This window comes from Schistocerca cancellata, chromosome 4 (assembly GCF_023864275.1).
Source record: "Schistocerca cancellata isolate TAMUIC-IGC-003103 chromosome 4, iqSchCanc2.1, whole genome shotgun sequence".
In the NCBI taxonomy this organism is placed as follows: Eukaryota; Metazoa; Arthropoda; class Insecta; order Orthoptera; family Acrididae; genus Schistocerca; species Schistocerca cancellata.
The window spans coordinates 834,312,238-834,334,857 of record NC_064629.1 but is presented as its reverse complement, the minus strand read 5'-3'; the positions used below and the strand labels follow the sequence as shown (position 1 = coordinate 834,334,857).

Below are 22,620 nucleotides of genomic sequence, written 5' to 3'. Positions count from 1 at the left end.
TTGATCATGTGGGTCAGTATTAAGGCCAGCTGTCTTAGCTGCTTCATACATGGTCATACCATTTGTTTGCGAGATCTGAGTATTTACTAATGAATGTATGAGCACAATTGATTGTGCCTCTAAGTATTCATTCTTCATGAAGATGGAACAGCCTGGTATCATGTGGCCTGTGGCATGAAAGTATATTCCACAAAGTTAACATTTATAATTTTGGGTGCTCTTCCTTATACAATCATCTTTTCTCCTCTTCAAGGACTGATCTTGTGCAACCACTATGAGAGCTTCTGACTCAGCTCTTATTCTTCCTCTTGCCACATGTGCATCTTATCTGTCAATATTTCAGTTCTCCAGGCTGTTTTGGTAAACAACATGCAAACCCTGGTTTTATTTAGCTTATTCTCAGTTTCGATTTTGAGATTATTTTGTGGGAGTGAGCCAGTATGAGTACCTTCTGCATTCTGTTTGAATTCACTTTCAGCATTCCTTATTGTAGGCAATGATCCCTTTTCATTTGCCATGTCAGACAGTATTATTTGTGCATTAGTGGATCATGTACGTGCTGGATTATATGCCTGACAAATCCAACTATAGCACTGTAATACACATTTATTTGCCTCAGATTTCGTCATCCTTCCTTAAGTGTCATCTATCCTCTGTCAAGGTCAGCTATTCAGTGAAGTACACCATACACAGTAAGCAACTTTAGCATCTCAAAATAAATAAATAATTAAATAAATAATAATGTCTGATTAGGTGTCCAGCAGATTTTATACAAACATGTTTACAAATCTTTTCTTAGCATGGAAGCTGATGTGATTGTTCAGCAGACGGTGGTAGTTCCTTTGGAAGATGCTCTTGGCCAGTGGTATTCCCCTATTTCACTGAGACATCGCTTGTTTTCTTCCGCATTGCTACTAAGGCAGCAAAATTCTGCTACTTCCTTGAATCACTCACTTCCTCATCTCACGTGTCTTACCTCCACCTCCTTTCTTGTCTATAGCCGTGACTTATGTTAGTATATTTTTAGCTTTGTTATTTCTTTATTTACGACCCTAAGCATTTTATTTAGATGCTTCCCTGAGTCTGCCACTATTATAGTGTCACTGGTAAATCTGCTGCAAATTTATACAATTGCTTTTGATTCCAGTCTTATTTTCTTCCATTGTTGTTATTGTCTGCTCGATGAACATATTAAATAAGTAATATGTGGAGGGCTCCCCTGTCTCATTCTCCTTCTGATTTTTGCTTCTTTCTTGCTATCATTAATATTCAATTCTTTACTTTGACTTTTGTACATGCTATAAAGTACAATTGCCTATCTTTACAGTCAAGTCCTACTTTGTGCATCATTTTAAATATAAACTTACAATTAATCATATCAAATGCCATTTCCAGGTCAAGAAATGGTGAATATGTTTTTCTGTTTACTTCTAATCTTCTTTAGAAAGTTTGACATAGTGCCGATATTTCTTCACTCATTCCTTGCGGTAATTTGAAGCCAAACTGATCATTGGCTAAGTTCCAATTTTTTTTTTTTTTAAATCCTCTCTTTAATCATTCACAGTAATACTTTTGATGCACATGACAGAATTTGTACTGTCCTTGGGTAATGCAACAGTTCTAAGAATTGTGAAGTTTGGTGGGGTACATACCCTGTTTGTAGCAATTAGATACCAGAGTAAACAATTTGCTTTTGCTTTTAGTGTGGACACTAATTTGCTGTAGGAGCTCTGCAGGGGTGTAATCTACACTCATTGCTTCATTTGATTTTCATCTATTTACTGCAAGGAAATTTAGTGTTACTGTACAGGTCTTCAATAAACTCTTCACATGTCACATCTGTGTCAAAAGACAGCTTACAATTTTTATCAGTCACAGAATTACTGTTGGTTCTCTGTCTATGCTGCAACAGTCTAAACTTTAAGCAAGCTTCATCCTGTTAACCATATTTAAAATTGTCACTCACTTCTTTGTTTAATTTTCCCCAGAATTTATTTTCTCTAAATGTCACATTGTTGGTATCTTGTTTCTGATAGTGTTATACTGATCAGGGTTCTCTTTTGGTCTGCTCCTTTTGTCAACAAATTCCAATATTTCTGGAGTCATCCAATGTTTCCACCGTCCTACCTTCCTAATTCCTAAAATGTCTGTATAGTTATATTTGACACGAAAGCATCTCAGCTCCTTTTGACCCTGTGTGATTTCATCGTTGCATGCTTTAATTTCTAAGCAGCTTCTGTAACCTTCAATTTATATATTACCTTTCCCTTAGGTATTTCAGCTGGTGCCGCTTAAATCCTACATTGCACTTTGCCACAATATTTGTATGGCCCCTATCTCTATTAGCACCTGGGCAACTGTGACTTTATTTTACTTGGTTCCTGTACCTTTCTTTTATTATTATATAATCAATCATGTATCTCCTACTATCACCAAAACTTGTCTTCCACATGTAGCACCTTCTCTCTGGAGCTTCAGAATATGTGTTTGTTAAAACTATCTCATGATGTTCACAAAATTCTAAAAATTTCTTAACTCTTGAATTTGTTCTTCCCAATCCAAACTTAACAGCACACTTTTAGTTATCTTATATGGGTACCAGTGCATTAAAATCTCCCATGAGAATAACATTGTATTTGATGCATCATTTCCATTAATTCTTCACTGGAGTCATGAATATTTCATATTTGTTAATCATTACTGTTTGTTGTTTGTATATACACTCCTGGAAATGGAAAAAAGAACACTTTGACACCGGTGTGTCAGACCCACCATACTTGCTCCGGACACTGCGAGAGGGCTGTACAAGCAATGATCACACGCACGGCACAGCGGACACACCAGGAACCGCGGTGTTGGCCGTTGAATGGCGCTAGCTGCGCAGCATTTGTGCACCGCCGCCGTCAGTGTCAGCCAGTTTGCCGTGGCATACGGAGCTCCATCGCAGTCTTTAACACTGGTAGCATGCCGCGACAGCGTGCACGTGAACCTTATGTGCAGCTGACGGACTTTGAGCGAGGGTGTATAGTGGGCATGCGGGAGGCCAGGTGGACGTACCGCCGAATTGCTCAACACGTGGGGCGTGAGGTCTCCACAGTACATCGATGTTGTCACCAGTGGTCGGCAGAAGATGCACGTGCCCGTCGACCTGGGACCGGACCGCAGTGACGCACGGATGCACGCCAAGACCGTAGGATCCTACGCAGTGCCGTAGGGGACCGCACCGCCACTTTACAGCAAATTAGGGACACTGTTGCTCCTGGGGTATCGGCGAGGACCATTTGCAACCGTCTCCATGAAGCTGGGCTACGGTCCCGCACACCATTAGGCCGTCTTCCGCTCACGCCCCAACATCGTGCAGCCCGCCTCCAGTGGTGTCGCGACAGGCGTGAATGGAGGGACGAATGGAGACGTGTCGTCTTCAGCGATGAGAGTCGCTTCTGCCTTGGTGCCAATGATGGTCGTATGCGTGTTTGGCGCCATGCAGGTGAGCGCCACAATCAGGACTCCATACGACCGAGGCACACAGGGCCAACACCCGGCATCATGGTGTGGGGAGCGATCTCCTACACTGGCCGTACACCACTGGTGATCGTCGAGGGGACACTGAATAGTGCACGGTACATCCAAACCGTCATCGAACCCATCGTTCTACCATTCCTAGACCGGCAAGGGAACTTGCTGTTCCAACAGGACAATGCACGTCCGCATGTATCCCGTGCCACCCAACGTGCTCTAGAAGGTGTAAGTCAACTACCCTGGCCAGCAAGATCTGTCCCCCATTGAGCATGTTTGGGACTGGATGAAGCGTCGTCTCACGCGGTCTGCACGTCCAGCACGAACGCTGGTCCAACTGAAGCGCCAGGTGGAAATGGCATGGCAAGCCGTTCCACAGGACTACATCCAGCATCTCTTCGATCGTCTCCATGGGAGAATAGCAGCCTGCATTGCTGCGAAAGGTGGATATACACTGTACTAGTGCCGACATTGTGCATGCTCTGTTGCCTGTGTCTATGTGCCTGTGGTTCTGTCAGTGTGATCATGTGATGTATCTGACCCCAGGAATGTGTCAATAAAGTTTCCCCTTCCTGGGACAATGAATTCACGGAGTTCTTATTTCAATTTCCAGGAGTGTATATTTACGTTATTGTTATATCAACTGGGTTAGCTTTTAGCTTTTCCATTTATACACTATCACTCACACAGTATGTGTTCATTAAATTATGCATCCACTTCTTTGTTAATATAACAGCAACTCCAGTCTCTCTTGACACTTGTATCCGTTATAAATTACTCTACAATCTTCTGACGTAAAGTCACTATTTCTAGCCCACCTCCTCTCACATAGTCCTAAAATACTCAGTTGGCACTTTTTCATAGTGTTCTTGACTTCATCTTGTTTACATATTTAATAGTATTCACACATTCCATGTACCAATCTTCAATTTATCTTTCTCTTCTTTTTATAGTCTTCCTACTTCTTCTCTGCAAGGATTTCATTCAGTGATGACCTAATAAGCCTCACCATTCCTCCTGCCAGACCATGGGATCTGAAACCCACGTTCAGTAAAGATACATTGTTGCTACACATGGGATATCCAGGTGGATCTTTAATGTGGTAGTTTCCTGTTGCTTTCCCTCCATACCACTAACCTTGGTTGCTCAGCTATCCTAAGGTAAAGTGGGTACCTTACCTCTATCCACTCATCTGTCCTCCAAGGAGACCACTGGCACTAAATAGAGAACGGCTCCTTTTTCTGAGAGACAGTTGGTCCCAACCTACATTAGCTGCCTTAACCATGGCCTGCTCTCCACCACTTGAAGTTTTAGATTGAGTTTTTCGCTTCGTTCAGGAAATTGGCAGATAAAATATCATATTGGGTTCAGTCTATCCTACAGCTGTAATTTCGGTTTTTGATTTCAGTTCAGTTTGTAAGGGCAATTTTACCCCCTGCAGTATTCTTGAAATCTCTTTTTCTTCACTGTCTTTTGCAATCTAATTACATCCCACTGTACAGATTTCCCATTACAATGGTTGGTGAAAGTCTGACTGTAAATACAATGCTTCTGTTCGTTATAAAATAGTTTTTGCTGCTGCCACTCATAGTTCTCTTATTTCTTATTCGATGCAACTAGAGAAATTATGTTTCTCAAATGCAAAAAAAAAAAAAAAAAAACGCATTTGGGAGTGGAATCATTTCCCAGATGTATCATGCAAGAAATAAACAAAAGAAAATCTTGTGTGGCTGCAGAAAAAGTTATTTTATAACTAACAAAGTCCATTATTTTCCTCTGTCCAAGGTTATTTAAAGTCTCCCCAGACTCTAGGTTTCTAATACTAAGATCTTCAACTAAATGAGTGTTGTCTGCCTTCACAAGTTTCCCCTCTAATCATGTTTACATTTGTCAGTGCCAATCTGCACATTAATATCATTCCATGGTCCTGCAAGAGGAATGGTGAGGCTTATTAGGTCATCACTGAATGAAATCCTTGCAGAGAAGAAGTAGGAAGACTATAAAAAGAAGAGAAAGATAAATTGAACATTGGTTCATGGAATGTTCAAATATTATTAAATATAGAAACAAGATGAAGTCAGAAAGACTATGAAAAAGTGCCAACTGAGTATTTTAGAACTATGTGAGGAGGTGGGATGGAAATAGTGACTTTACATCAGAAGATTGTAGAGTAATTTATAACAGAAACAAGAGAGAATGGAGTTGCTGTTCTTTTTTGTGTTAAGGTTTTTCTGTCTACTCCATTTTTATTTGTTTACTGTTCAATTTTTTACTTTTTCATTGCATTGCCACCACACTGTCAAAGATGTTACTTACTGTATGTTTCTACTTCAATCTAGACGTGTAATTTCTCGATCATGTTTGCAAACATTGTAACTTCTTTGGCGACAATACTCAGTAAATGTCTGATGCTGGCTTTGTAAGCCGAAAACAGATTAACACAATAAAAGTGATTCTGTAGAACAAAAGCAAACTGGTGCTTCTCATTTCTTACAATGTTGTTCTACCAAGAACCGACGGAAGATTCCGTCAACATAAAAATTACTTTCCTAACAACATAAAACCACCTCTTCCAGATAGAAAGCATTTAATATATTAACAAATAATCTGAAACTAAGAATTTGAAAATGATATTACTGTTTATCCTACAACATTAGGCATTAAAAGTCCATGCAAGTTACCGATTGCCAATCCTCAGCTTCATCTCGCTTTTCCTTTATTTTCTTCACTTCTTCTACTTTGCGAATTTGCTCCTGCGCTGATCGATACAAGTCACAGGGACCAACTTTGATGAACTGAAGTGGATTAGCCGCTGGTTTTGAAGACGTCAGCTTTGGAAGTCGAGTCGGGATCGTCTCCACATGCTCCTGGAAACACTGAAAGCAATGTGAAGTAAATTGTAAATATTATAATGGCAAGAACAACATTGAACTAAATCTGGCCGTACGTATGAATCGCCTAAACAAATTTGACACTCGGCGCGATGGCTGATGGGAGCGACTGTGAATGGGAAACGCCTTTAGGGTCGCTCCCATCAGTCACAGCGCCTTGTGGCAACTTCGTTCAGGCGTGTAGTACGGCTGAGACTTATTATTCTGTTTTGTACTATGCTACACATTCCATGAATCAAAATGGCTGAGAGACTGTTCACATGAGTAAATTAATGAGAAAAACTAAGTGAAGAAAACTAGATTCTTTTTTGGAGCCATGTCTCCAGTAATAGTGAATTTTTCTTTTTTTTCCACTACATGATTAAATTTTCACTGTATATGCTACAAAGGAGATAATTTAACCAAGTAGCTAGTTGGAACACATCGGCTGACTGATCACGATAGAAGTTAGGCCTATACACAATGCAGCCTCAGCAAATATCCGAGATGGAAATTTGTTTCATGAGTTCATTCAGATTTTGCTTCCAGCAGTATGATCACTTTTACGTGAACGGATAGCAGTCTAAAGAACAGCTTCTGAAACTCCGTCTACATCCATAACGGTTATCTGCAAATCACACGTAAGTGCCCTGCAGAGGGTTCATCGAACCACCTTCACACTAATTCTCTATTATTCCGATCTCGAACAGTGCGCGGAAAAAACGAACACTAGTATCTTTCAGTGTGAGCGCTGATTTTCCTTATTTTATTTTGATGAACGTTTCCCCTATGTAAGTCTGTGCCTATAAAATATTTTTGGAGTCGGAGGAGAAACTTGTAATTGAAATTTCATGAAAAGATTCTGCAGCAACGAAAAACGCCTTTGTTTTAATCATGTCCACCCTCAAATCCCGTACCATGACCGTGACACTGTAGGCTCTAATTTCGGAATAATTTCTTTGAATTTTCTCGATGTACTACATCAATCCTATCCGGGAATGATCCCACAACGCGCAGCAAAACTCCGAAAGAGGACGAACAAGCGTAATGTAGGCAGTCGCTTTAGTAGATATGTTACATTTTCTAAGTGGTCCGCCAATAAAAAGCAAGCTTTGGTTTGTTTTCACCACAACATTTGCTATGTATTCTTTACATTTTAAGTTGCTCGTAATAGCGATGCCTAGGTATGTAGTTGAATTTACGGCCTTGAGATTTTAGTGACTGATCGTGTAACCGACGTTTAACGGATTCCGTTCAGCACTCATGTGGATGACCTCTCACTTTTCACTAAGGTCAACTGCCAATTTTTGCAGCATACAGATATCTTTTCTAAATCGGTTTTACAATTCATTTTGATCTTTTGATTCTTTGACAATAGACATAATCATCTTGGCGAATGCCAGAAATAACTTCTGTTTTACTCGATGAGTTTCCGTACATTACTACGAACTGTGACCTCTCCAACAGGAAATCACGATTCCAGTCACATGACTGAGACGATGTTCCGTAAGCACGCAATTTCACTACAAGACGCTTGTGTGTTACAGTGTCTAAAGCCTCCTGGAAATCTAGAAATACGGAATCAATTTCAAGACCCTTGTCAATTGCACTCAACACTTCGTGTGAGTAAAGAGTTAGTTGTGTTTCACAAGAACGATGTTTTCTTAGTCCGCGTTGACAGAGGTAGTTCATTATGTTTGAGCACAATATATGTTCCAAAACCCTGCTGCATATCGATGAGCTAAAGAAGGATAACTAGGGTTTAATGGGAACAAGCACACAGTTTCATTAGCACTTCAGAAACTAAACCGTGATGACAAAGGCAATTGGGACCTTTTGTCCAACCAAATACTGTTTGTAATGGTTTACAAAGTGCGACAAACAATACGGAGCAGTTTAATTATGAGATGATATATAGATAGATAGATAGATAGATAGAGAGAGAGAAAGAGAGAGAGAGAGAGAGAGAGAGAGAGAGAGAGAGCGAGAGAGCGACTTTATTTCTTCTCCCACTTGGGTCGACGACCATGTGAAATATGTGCAACAAAGTAATTTGACGAAGTCCCCATATCTTATCGACTTCATTATGGAGGGTGCTCAAAATACACAGTTATGAACATGTGTTAAGTGGACCACAATCAGATGTCTGTGTGAAAGCTCAGCATCATGACCAGGCTCATACTTCGAAGCAATAACTTAAGAGCATTTATAGGTCAGCGATTTGTGTCTGTGAATCGCCTCACTCTTGCAGTGTTGCTAGTGTTTTGTCTAGAATTTTGTAGCACTTGGGATAATACTGTCCACATAATAAACTCTTATGAAGGACCGCCAGTCTTCCATAAAGCTCCAGCCAAGTTATACGTCGCTAAAGCAGCTATTGAACTATTAAACAGGGTAATGGGCGACCCTCATATAGTACATGGGCCTCTTCCATCCACTTAACGCCTAAAAAGTATTGCATATATAGTATGTGCAAGGATTACAGAGCACTAAACCCCCCAAACAGTACCAGACAGAAATCCAATACCAAATAATGAGAACTTCGCTCACTTGTTGGCTGGTACTTCAGTATTTAGTGTTATTAATTGTGAAAAGGTGTATCTACAGATCCCAATGGCAATGGAGGACATTTACAAGACTGCCATCATTACTCCTTTCGTATTAGGTGAATACTTGTACAAGCTTCGTGCATTAAAAATCTCTGCCCAGCCTTGGCAGCATTTTATCAGTATGGCTCTCAGTCACTTCTCGTTCTGTTTCCCATAACTAGACGATACACTGATTTTCTCCTCTTTGCCTGAACAACATTAAGAGGACCTGCAGATGGTCTTCTGTGCATTGGAAGAATTTGGGATAGTAGTAAACAAGGACAAATGCCAGTTCAAAAAAAATGGTTCAAATGGCTCTGAGCACTACGGGACTTAACGTCTAAGGTCATCAGTCCCCTATAACTTAGAACTACTTAAACCTAACTAACCTAAGGACATCACACACATCCATGCCAGAGGCAGGATTCGAAACTGCGACCGTAGCGGTCGCGCGGTTCCAGACTGTAGCGCCTAGAACCGCTCGGCCACCCCGGCCGGCCAAATGCCAGTTATGCAAGGAGACATTGTGACAAGATGGACTCAGACCAATGCAAGAATGTAAAGGACTCATCAGACAGAGACCACACACTACCAAATTCCATTAACTTCACAGATTCCTAGAATGGATAACTCTTACAGGCGTCACATCCCACCTGTTGCAAAGACTAACGCCTTTGCAGGTAAAAATACGTAAACAGCCTCTGCAACGGACCTCCGGGTTGCAACATACGTCCGACACTATAAACAAACAAAAAAAAAAAAAAAAAACTTCCCAACACTATCGCTTCGGCACACCCTTCACTTTCGGCACGACTGTTCATAACAGCAACAAACTAAATGGCCTAAAACAACTGCTACACAACTGTGGTCTGCTTATGACCGCGAAATATCGGCTTTGTAAGAAGCCATGAAGTATTTACAGGAGGATATTGAGGAGCATCTGGTTACCATATTCACTGACCACCGACTTCTAGTACATGCGATATGCCACCCAATGAAGAACTGCTCTCCTCGCTGCTTCTGTCATCTTTATGACATTGGGAATTCGCTATCAACATTTGCCACGTCAACAGGGCCGACAGTGTGATTGCCAACTACCTGTTCCTTATTAGCACCTGTAGTGGGTGGACAGATTTAAATGAAATAACAAAACAATGAAGGAAGGCTTAAAAGATAATAGCGACCTTAACAGACAGCGCCATTGGGTTAACCGTACAACTAATACTGATTACTGGCATCGTCTCGCACCTGCAGTGTGATACTTCACAACACGAATTATACGTCCATTGGTCCCAGCTAGGTTACACAGAGTTAGTTTCGACAACCCCACCCTACCACGAAGTTTGTTTCATGTAGCCCAGCGTTCAGGCCAGCTGAAGAAGTGGACCCGTGGTTGCCTCGATTGGCAGCTCCGTAGGTTCAGGTGCCACACTTCCGGAAACATGGAAAAGTTTGACAACAGCACATCCATTTGGATCTGGTGGGACCACTGGCATCTTCTCATGGTTTCCACTATATGTTACGTGCCACTGATAGACTGACACATTGGGTGGAAGCAATTCCAATAATGGACGTAATAGCCGAATCGACTGCTCTTACATACGTGGATTGCACATACCAGCTTCCCACCTTCGATAATTACTGACCGGGCCGACAGATCGAGTTCCATCTTTACAGGGTTGTGCAGATTGCGTGGTGTCCAAAGTTTTCTAACTACAGCGTATCACCCGCAAAATACCGCAATAGTCTTATGTGGGCACATCTACATCTACATCTACATTTATACTCCGCAAGCCACCCAACGGTGTGTGGCGGAGGGAACTTTACGTGCCACTGTCATTACCTCCCTTTCCTGTTCCAGTTGCGTATGGTTCGCGGGAAGAACGACTGTCTGAAAGCCTCCGTGCGCGCTCTAATCTCTCTAATTTTAAATTCGTGATCTCCTCGGGAGGTATAAGTAGGGGGAAGCAATATATTCGATACCTCATCCAGAAACGCACCCTCTCGAAACCTGGCGAGCAAGCTACACCGCGATGCAGAGCGCCTCTCTTGCAGAGTTTGTTAAACATCTCCGTAACGCAATCACGGTTACCAAATAACCCTGTGACGAAACGCGCCGCTCTTCTTTGGATCTTCTCTATCTCCTCCGTCAACCCGATCTGGTACGGATCCCACACTGATGCGCAATACTAAAGTATAGGGCGAACGAGTGTTTTGTAAGCTACCTCCTTTGTTGATGGACTACATTTTCTAAGGACTCTCCCAATGAATCTCAACCGGGTACCCGCCTTACCAACAATTAATTTTATATGATCATTCCACTTCAAATCGTTCCGCACGCATACTCCCAGATATTTTACAGAAGTAACTGCTACCAGTGTTTGTTTCGCTATCATATAATCGTACAATAGAGGACCCTTCTTTCTATGTATTCGCAATACATTACATTTGTCTATGTTAAGGGTCAGTTGCCACTCCCTGCACCAAGTGCCTATCTGCTGCAGATCTTCCTGCATTTCGCTACAATTTTCTAATGCTGCAACTTCTCTGTATATTACAGCATCATCCGCGAAAAGCCGCATGGAACTTCCGACACTATCTACTAGGTCATTTATATATATTGTGAAAAGCAATGGTCCCATAACACTCCCCTGTGGCACCATATGCTTCAGGCTGTTCTGACGTGCCATTTGTCGCAGAGGGCTTAAGCCCTCCCGTGGATGTTGCTGGGAATATGTACTATCTACAAAGGAAATTTGTGGGCGTCTTCGGTGGAAATCGTTCTCGGCGAATGCCTGGTCGTTTCTGCTGACTTTCTGCTTCTGTCACCATGTCTGGCGAACTGTGAATTGCCAACTTCAGAAACTAGTGTGAAACAACATATCACTCACATTCGTAAACCCCCTCCTTATGCGCACGGCCTGCTGTAGGTATTTTTCCAAAGGGCATTTGGAAGATTGTAGTGAAGTACAGCTGCATGTGATACTATCTCTGCAGCCCTACAACAACTGTATTCCAGACAAAGTGCTATAGCATGGTGATCACACATTCAATATTTTACTTAATGGCAAGCTCTCCACTGTCTCCACTCAACAGCTTAAGCCGTCACGGGTACTGCAGGATCAAGAAGTGACTAAGAACTAGTCCATCAATAAGGCGATCTTACCTCTACCTCTGATACTCTACATATTATAGCAGCAACTGCTAATAGTGGCGCTGTTAAGGTTGCTTATTTTGGCTGCTACCATTCATTGTTGACCTATGACGTAATATTTTGGGGTAACCAAGCAATGGCAAAGTATTTGTCACTTGGGAAAGTCACTGTAAAGAAACTTGTCAAGAAACGGAGATTAATGGATAATAGGTGTAAAACAAAGCATAGGGCTATAGATAGAGAGACGCTGAATGAACTGCATTTGGCTGTCAAGAGAGCAATGTGTGATACTTTTATTGACTATTATACACTCCTGGAAATTGAAATAAGAACACCGTGAATTCATTGTCCCAGGAAGGGGAAACTTTGACACATTCCTGGGGTCAGATAAATCACATGATCACACTGACAGAACCACAGGCACATAGACACAGGCAACAGAGCATGCACAATGTCGGCACTAGTACAGTGTATATCCACCTTTCGCAGCAATGCAGGCTGCTATTCTCCCATGGAGACGATCGTAGAGATGCTGGATGTAGTCCTGTGGAACGGCTTGCCATGCCATTTCCACCTGGCGTCTCAGTTGGACCAGCGTTCGTGCTGGACGTGCAGACCGCGTGAGACGACGCTTCATCCAGTCCCAAACATGCTCAATGGGGGACAGATCTTGCTGGCCAGGGTAGTTGACTTACACCTTCTAGAGCACGTTGGGTGGCACGGGATACATGCGGACGTGCATTGTCCTGTTGGAACAGCAAGTTCCCTTGCCGGTCTAGGAATGGTAGAACGATGGGTTCGATGACGGTTTGGATGTACCGTGCACTATTCAGTGTCCCCTCGACGATCACCAGTGGTGTACGGCCAGTGTAGGAGACCGCTCCCCACACCATGATGCCGGGTGTTGGCCCTGTGTGCCTCGGTCGTATGCAGTCCTGATTGTGGCGCTCACCTGCACGGCGCCAAACACGCATACGACCATCATTGGCACCAAGGCAGAAGCGACTCTCATCGCTGAAGACGACACGTCTCCATTCGTCCCTCCATTCACGCCTGTCGCGACACCACTGGAGGCGGGCTGCACGATGTTGGGGCGTGAGCGGAAGACGGCCTAACGGTGTGCGGGACCGTAGCCCAGCTTCATGGAGACGGTTGCGAATGGTCCTCGCCGATACCCCAGGAGCAACAGTGTCCCTAATTTGCTGGGAAGTGGCGGTGCGGTCCCCTACGGCACTGCGTAGGATCCTACGGTCTTGGCGTGCATCCGTGCGTCGCTGCGGTCCGGTCCCAGGTCGACGGGCACGTGCACCTTCCGCCGACCACTGGCGACAACATCGATGTACTGTGGAGACCTCACGCCCCACGTGTTGAGCAATTCGGCGGTACGCCCACCCGGCCTCCTGCATGCCCACTATACGCCCTCGCTCAAAGTCCGTCAACTGCACATACGGTTCACGTCCACGCTGTCACGGCATGCTACCAGCGTTAAAGACTGCGATGGAGCTCCGTATGCCACGGCAAACTGGCTGACACTGACGGCGGCGGTGCACAAATGCTGCGCAGCTAGCGCCATTCGACGGCCAACACCGCGGTTCCTGGTGTGTCCGCTGTGCCGTGCGTGTGATCATTGCTTGTACAGCCCTCTCGCAGTGTCCGGAGCAAATATGGTGGGTCTGACACACCGGTGTCAATGTGTTCTTTTTTCCATTTCCAGGAGTGTATTTCACAGAACCCAAAGGAATTCCTGGTCGTATGCAAAGGCTGTTGGTCGCAGAAAAGTTAGTGTCCAGCCCCTACCGAATGAGAAACTGAAAGTAGCAAAGCAAAAGCTGAACTGCTTAACTCCGTTTTCAAATGTTCCTTTACAAACGAAAACTCAGGAGAATTGCCCGAAATGAATCCTCGTGCGGCATTGAAAAGATGAGTGAAGTAAGTATTAGTATCAGTGGTACTGAGAAACAGCTGAAATCGTTAAAACTGAACAAAGCTCCAATGCTGATGGAATCACTTATAGATTTTTGAATGTTGGGCTCCATAAGTTTCCCTTTCTGTGCAGCGACCGCGAAATAAAATTATACAGAATGTAGCAACCAGTCGCGGAAGCATAATTTATCTATCTTGCTGCAAATCGATTTCGACTGATATCAGTTATCAGCGCATTTTTTCTAACCGATACATGTAATAAGTAGAAGTACTGTCCTTGGCAGATTTCTATCATGATATTACAGTATTTTTTGTAAAATGCATGTGACGCCGGATCTTGACTTGTTCTGGGTTCCATAGATATTTCCCTTTTCCTCTTACACGAAATTTTAATCCCTTTAGTTATCCATAGCTTGCTTTTTTATGAAACTTCTGAATAGCTTAATAGGAAAGCATCTTTCAAATATTGACAAATTGTTCTGATGAAAAAAATTAATTTTGCTTTTCTGGAAACTGTTACACATATTATGGTCCTGTTCTGTTCTAATTTATTTCTGGACTTTCTACACTTTGACTAAGCTAAAAAAAACTGCCCTATGACACCAGTAATCACAGAAATTTTGCCTGTGTGCATGTGCCTGCCTGCCTGCCTGCCTCCCCCCTCCTCCTCCTCACTTTTTCTGAAAGATGCTCAGCTAATTCCTATTCAGGTGCAGACCATGATTAGTGTATCCCTATCTCCCACTTGTAGCAACAGGTACAGCTAACAGCAACCCACTCAGCTTCTTGTTTACACCTCTGTCAGCTGTGTTAACCCAGGGTTTATCATGACGTTGCAAAATCTTCCACATGACTGTGTGCTGTAACTGCACCTGTTTCCTCCGGGTCACCTGTAATGCTATACTCGAAGCTGCTATCCAGGCTGCTTCCTGCTCCTCTATTGTAATTACCTGAACCTCTTCTCTCCACAAAGCCCCTATGTTCCCTGTTACCTGGCTAAGCTTGGCGCTAGGTTCCACAATGCTTGTGGCCTACTGTTCTACACCCAGGTTTTTCTGTAGCATTTGGTCTACAACGCTCCCACGATTGCTACCTATAAGGATGACTCGTCGACGATTTGACTTTTTACTGGCCTAGCCTTAGAGATAGTCCTTCAAATCTGCTGCATTATGTTTAAAAGCCAGTTGTGGCTTTTCTTCTATTTGATGTAACAAGCCAGACTGACTATTATTGGGAATGTGAAATGTGAATTCCAAGGTTTTCAACTTTGCATATTACTTGTCGCCTTTTCCCAGGTAACATTCTCTCTTTCCCCTTCAGCCTATGTAATCCAAAATACGCCATTTCTAATTCCGCCTGAAGGGCACAAATCTTTCCTCCCTGTTCCACCACACTCTTATCTCGCCTACATAATCTACAACTCCACGGGAGAGCCTCATGTTATACTTCACTGCCTTCCCAGCTACAATCACCCCGATGAAACTCCAACCCACAGTTCTGACAAGTTTCTCTCATACCAACCAAAACAACATCCCATTTGGCACACATGAAGCTACTTTTTCTGTACATTAAAAAGCACTAACACTCACTAAAACTGTAATTAAGTGAGACTTAATGACAACTTACCTTTGAAAGAGTTGCTACTAGGTGGGGATGGAAGTAAACACCACAATGTAAGCCTCACACACACACACACACACACACACACACACACACACACACACACACACACTCGCTAAACTTAAGTTTAGGTAGTAGAAGGAACGAAATGAATGACAGCTAAAAAGCACGATATTTTTCTAACAACAATCTTAAATACTATCAGGAAATTACGAAAAGAACTGTAATGAATCCAAACAACATGTAACGACTAGACGGCAGCTGGACGTTAATACCTGGTAGCTTTTTAGCAGTTTAAAAGTAACTCGTAATGTATGAATATATGGCCTCGTGGCGATATGAATTAATAAAATCTTCTATGGCTTCCAGCCGCGTCAGGTGGTTAAAATCCCGCAAATATTTCGACCGAGCTCTCCTCGGCTGTTGTCAAGTGGTAATGGTCATTTCCCCCTTGTCAATGGTCGATCAGCGATCACTCGAACGCTTGTGGCATTTTAACCACCTAACATGGCTGGAAGCCCGAAAAGAGTTTATTAAGTAAGTTGTAATTCCAAGTGACGTTCTTCCTTAAACACTGAGAACATCCAATGGCAATGCTCTTTGACTCACTAATTGCAATCGTCTTTCACACTCAGTGGACACACTGGTTCGGAGGATCACTCCTGTATCCCATACAGAGAAGATGTGTCATGATATTTATATGATTACATGTTAGCCAACTTTGAACTGTTGCATTATGAAGGCCATTTCGTGAAAAACACACACGCTGACCACACTAAGGATTGACCGGAGTAGTCGTTGCCCAATGTCAGTTGAAGAGTTTAGGAAGACGCAAACTTTTCCTTTCGTCCAGTGTCCTCGGATTTTAAGTACTGGGAGCCTGAACTTCTGCCTGTACGGATTTGGAGTAATTTCAGTTGACGATCAAATAATATACACTAGAACCTAAATTTTATGTGGTAAAAAGTAGACAAAAATCAGCACCATTTTGTGCGAATTCTGTGGTGAATTAATGGTGAGTTAACAATAGACGATATTACAATTTCTTGCCTGCTTACTCGTTTCCGTGTTAATCGTCTAAGTGTACATGATTATCCATGGCCAAGAGAGCAAAAAACAGATGCTTGATGTTTAAAACTAGTGACAAATGCCCTTTAAGAAGATTATCGTGTAACATGTGCAGAACTTTTGAGAGCACAGGGATTTCATAAATGGCAACATTCCGAATTCTCCCGAACAGTTAAAAAAAAATAATAAATATTCTGCCGGATACGTCCCTTAATGGTTTATTTCTGAGGAGGAATAGATACGATTGGATTGTATTGTACTGTACTGTATGCAACTGGGGACCTAGAAACGACGGAGAGGCTCCGTTCCCGCCGTAGCACAAACCAACAGGCTACAACAGTCCACTCACTCCACCGCCGCCCCACACCGAACCCAGCGTTATTGTGCGATGCGGTGCGCCCACCGTCCCCCCTCCCCCATAGGGAACGTCTCACACCAGACGAGTGTAACCACAATGTTAATTATGGTGTACGCGTACGTGGAGAAAGTGTTTGCACAGCAATCGCCGACATAGTGTAACGGAGGCGGAATAAGGGAAACCAGCCCGCATTCGCCGAGGCAGATGGAAAACCGCCTTGAAAACCACCTACAGACTTGCCGGCACACCGGACCTCGACACTAATCCGACGGCACGCCTTCTCGCCCGGGAAGCAATTCGTTAGGCCGCACGGCTAACCGGGCGGGGAAACTCTGCTTTAGTTGCTCGATGATGTTTGGTTTGCGGGGCGCTCAACTGCATGGTCATCAGCGCCCGTACAGCGTCCCAATCTTTACACAGCCCGATCCACCCGCTTTCACGAATGATGATGAAACCACGAACACCCAGTCCCCGGGCAGAGAAAATCCCCAATCCGGCCGGGAATCGAACCCGGGTAGTTGCTCGATGGCAGCTCTTTCTTCTTCGTGGTAACACTGAGAATTCTGAAACCGAAAAGCTGCATTTATACGGCCGAGAAGTACTACCTTACGGTCGCTACAGTCCAAACGCGTCTTTCAGACTTCGACATATCCCCAATATTTACGTACAGACGATCAGAAATATCACATGGCATGCGAAAGCTTTCATGACGCCGAAGCTATGACTAAAAAGCAGGAAGATTACATTCAAAGACAATAGCAAGATAGAGTAAAATAAATATGTAATATGTGGGTGGGGGGGGGGGGGGAGGTGAGCGAGAGAGAGGGGAGGAAGACCCATCACTTAGTGGTCCACTAGAAGGACTAGATTTGTCACATACACCTGCCACACTAAATAATTTCATCAGCTGGGGTAACAGCAACGCTCCATTTCCAACATGGTAGGTTCACAGATCCTCTCAGCACTTAAATCTCACATTGCCCCACTCCTACATTTTCAGTCTCGACGGACGCTCTTCAGGTTATCTTGTTGTGTTACTAGACTCGGGGAAAAGGGACATGGCAGGGTTCTCAAGGTGTGATACGTTTGAAGGCTTGATTAACCCATTCCTGCCACTGGCGCATTATCTTTATGAATGATGCTCTCCTTCCCAAGTAAAAGAACTGTCAAGCGTGAATTCTGACGATGGATTCTGAGCAAAACTGGCCGAGAATGCTTCCCACTTGAATTAATGGCCCTGCAGAACGTGAAGGAAACGCTTCACGGATCATGATGGTGTTCCACTGTGTTGCAGTTACCCTGCAACAGTCCTTGTATTAGCTGTCCGACGTTTTCTGCCGGTCTCTCAGACGTCCAATCTCTCTACGAAGCATAAAACTTAACACGGGCGATAGCTAAACGCTGCCACTCAGTAGCAGCCCACTTTGGAGTTTGTTAAATCGTTTCGTTACTGCACCCTCAATGACATGGATACACACACTACCACTCCTCTGCTTTGGAACCTCGTAGAGAAAAGTTAAGTTGCCTTTCGATTGGTTTGGACGATCAGGGGTTCCACAAGACAACAGGTCGGTGAAAAAGATACTATCACAATTAAACTGAATGAATATATTGTGACTGATGTACCACAAGTGGTAAGTAATTTTAATCTCGACTATATAAATGTATCAATTGAACTAGGGTCAAATCGTTCATTTGAAGCAAGGGAATATGTTACAAAATCGCATTCCACAGAACTTTAAGCAACCATAAGTACACCAAGAGGCTTTAGGGAAAGTAATGCTCTGAAAACAAAAGTTTATTTTGTTTTGAGACAATTTCATATACAATTCTGAATAGTTATTTCAACTTAATAATTCATATGCTTAGCGGTACAGATAATGTATCGCTACATCTGCCATTTTTTCCAGGTATCAAAAGCTGGCCACTGTCACCTATGTTTATGAGAAAGGTGAGAGACATGAACAAAATAACTCTCATCCAGTTTTCTTTCCGACCTCATTTTACAAAATATTCGAGCTAGTGACGTATTCAAGAACGGTGTCAAACCAAACTACAAAAATTGATTTATCACTCCACAGTGTGAAACCCAGAAAGATTGCTCTACTGAGAACGCTATTTATTCTTATGAAATATTACGAACATTAAATAAAATAACATTGACATTTGGTTTTCTTGTGATCCGCCCCAGGAACCTTCGCGTGGATCATGATTTCTCTTCGAAAAGCTCAAGGTTTCTGCAATTTATTCTTTGATAAACAAATAGTTGTTTATATTGAGTCTGATTCAAAGAATGCAGAAGGCTGGTAAGAATAATTCATGAAGCCTGGAAAGACGAAATTTTAGTGACTGGAGAGAAATCATTTACGGAGTCTGATTCAATTCCGAAAACAGTTTTACATTTTATGTGGATGACCTTCCACGTAAAATACATGGCGATTCCGTGATTATGAGACAAACGTGCAGGGATTATGGAGAAGCGAAAACTTATCAGTTTGGAATACGATATCGTGCTCCGGAAGTTATAAGCGAAAACCGTTCTGATACTTCCGACCGTGGAATACGTCTACCGGCACATTTTCTACTAAGATCGTACGGTAGACAACCTTCTAAGATGGTAGTATGAACCAACGCAAGAAAAAAATGCCAAGTGGACATGGGCTTAAGAGCTATACCTTTTTTTTAGCGGAAGAGATGTGTTTCACAGTAGCGAAGACGAAGAATGCCTCACAATTGTTAAAGTATGTATTTTAGAGAACATGTTTCTAGACTTTTTTGCTTTGGTCCATACTACTACCTCTGAAGATAGCTTACCGTACAATCTCAGTAACGAAGGTACCAGTATATGAACTTCACTGTCAGAGGTACCGAAAAGACAACTTTTGACTCTGTTGTTTCTATACCAGGGTCCCTGATACGTTTACTCTTCTCATTGATCCCTGAAAATGTGTATCACGGAATCACCCTGTATATCAAGATGAGTTAGTACTTATTGCAAGTAATAAAATCGTTATAATTAATCCAGTCAGAGGGGAAAAATAACAAATTGATGGCCATGTACTTCAAGGAATTATTTAGTGGTTCTCTGAAAAAGAACTCCCCTTATATGCACGGGAAAAAAAACGAAATTTCTGTACAATGAATGTTACAACAACCAAAAATACACGCATTACAATAACATAAGAGTCAGTAAATAGCCTAGTGCGCTCTAAATTTTTATTTGACATCTTAATGAAAATGTGTAACGAAAGAAATACATTACTGAGCTGATCGAAGAAATACGCTAAGCAGCTTCTGCTCTTCACGTTTTGCCAGCTTTGGACTGATTGGTTGACTAAACAGCGAAGTCATCAATCCCTCGGCCAAGAGGTAGCAACGTCAGCCAAGAATTTCATCGAATTATGAAAGTAAAAGCTGAGAAACCCGGCGTTGATCAGGTATTTATTTATAGCTTTGCCCGAGACTTCGTATGCGTAGCATTTTTTTTTTTTCTTACAAGGCTTCTTTGTATACAACGTTTGGTAGTATGTTTGGAGACATGACTGAGGAGCTTGGTTGTTTCACTAACATGGGAGACAGCTACACAGTGTCAGTTGCTTTATACACAGACTGCTCCGAGGTTCATGGCCGCAACACGCAGCGTCGTAACATAAGCTCACAGGGAATTTTACACAATTATACAGAAACAGTATATTTGGAGGAATCTAGAGGATTCAGGGTATAAATAGGTCGCTGCCCTGCGCCACTGCAGTCAAAGCTCCGCTCTATGATGTTGCGTTGGATAAAAGTAACCTTAAGGTCATGTAAGTAAACGGTTGTGAGGAACGACATACTGCATGATGCTCTGTCAGAGTTATGTCATACCTCACTTTCAGAAGTAGTTTCCAAAGAACGAGATAAAGCCTGATCTTCTCGAGCCACACCAAGTCTCGCCTCATGACCTTCATTGGATTTTTGAGACCACACAGTCTTCAGTCTTTCAGTCAATCTGATGTGTTTAGAGAGACTACAGTTTTCTAGATTTTTTATTTGTTGACAAAACGAAATAAAAATTTAATGAGTAGGCACCCAAATCACAAAGCAAACTTAAGACCTTTTTTCCCCAGCGAAGGATATAAATAAAACCTGTTGCAAGAAGCAAAACAGTGTTCATTTTTTAATATACATAGCGTACTCAGTAAATTCCCATGTTAGCTAAGTACATTCGCTGTTAGTTTGCACCCTTAAATATAAGATTGTGGCGCTTAATTCTGTCACTGACAAACTTTCAAAAGGAACAGCGCCATCTGTTGGTTCTATGATGTACTACACCATGATGACTGAACATTCGAACTACTAAGCTGAACAGACGATCTTAGGTAAATCTCTAAATTACGGTGTCACTTTCGTGTGTTCCGATTTCGATGAAATACAGCCTGTATGTAATCCCAAGCTACACTCAAGTTCCCGTGAAAACCCGATGAAAATTCGTCTAGTAGTTTTGGAGATTGACGTGTTCAAACACAAAAACAGACAGACAGGATTTTTACAGTTTTATCATTAGCATTGGCGGTTGGTTGTCATGTACTAACGTGCTACGGCACACTGTAAATATCACAGGTTATGCCATTTCTCTTCGAATGTGCGCTGGTATGCAAATAAAACGGACGAGAAACATGTATTGTAGCGCTCTCTCAGCGGTAAATGGTTCAAATGGCTCGGAGCACTATGGGACTTAATATCTGAGGTCATCAGTCCCCTACACTTGGAACTACTTAAATCTAACTAACCTAAGGACATCACACACATCCATGCCAGAGGCAGAATTCGAACCTGCGACCGTAGCAGTCGCGCGGCTCCGGACTGAAGCGCCTAGAACCGCTCGGCCACCTCTGCCGGCTCTCAGCGGTAACTATAAGCCAGTGTCGAGTGCTGAAATGATAGTCAGCCTCACTATGATCAACGTAGAGTAGGGATGGAGCTGCCCGTTTTCGACTGCGCATGCTCCGATGAAACATCATCCCTTCCTGTGCTATGAGAGCTAAAGTTGCTCATAGGACAATGTCAGTATTTTTCTTTGAATGTGCATGTAACTTATTCTGCAAGAGTGGAGTCTGAGGAATTTTTGAGGCACACTGGCTGTTAAACAGTGAGGCCGAGTGGTCAAATGCATGACTGGCGGCTTATGGGTTTGGGTTAGATTCACACTGCTAACTTTTTTTTTCATTTTATCCCTCTCAATGAAACTATTAATTATAAAATTTGGTTATATTTAACGTTTAATTTATATACATAAAATATATTCAATTTAGTTATGGTTACTACCCTTTTAAGGAAACAGGTCACCCCATTTTAGCACTCTGCTAAAATTTTGCACGAGCCGCCACTCCTTATTAGTAAAGATATTACACTGATGCACCAAAACATTATGACCTGTTAAATAGCGTGTTGGTTTAATATGCAAACGCAATATAGCACTGATTCTGCTTGGTATGGATTCTACGAGTCCTTGGCAGGACTCCGGAAGTACGAGTATGTGACACC

At 42.7% G+C, this 22,620-nt stretch overlaps 1 protein-coding gene across 2 annotated transcripts in view; it reads right to left on the bottom strand.

Moving 5' to 3' along the window:
- Positions 1 to 22,620, bottom strand: part of LOC126184904 (uncharacterized) — a 174,598-nt gene that overhangs the window by 84,261 nt on the left and 67,717 nt on the right. For both annotated transcript variants that reach the window (XM_049927555.1, XM_049927556.1), the window contains one exon: positions 6,198 to 6,392. In XM_049927555.1, the coding sequence (XP_049783512.1) occupies positions 6,198 to 6,392 (195 nt within the window). The remainder of the gene's footprint in view (positions 1 to 6,197; positions 6,393 to 22,620) is intronic.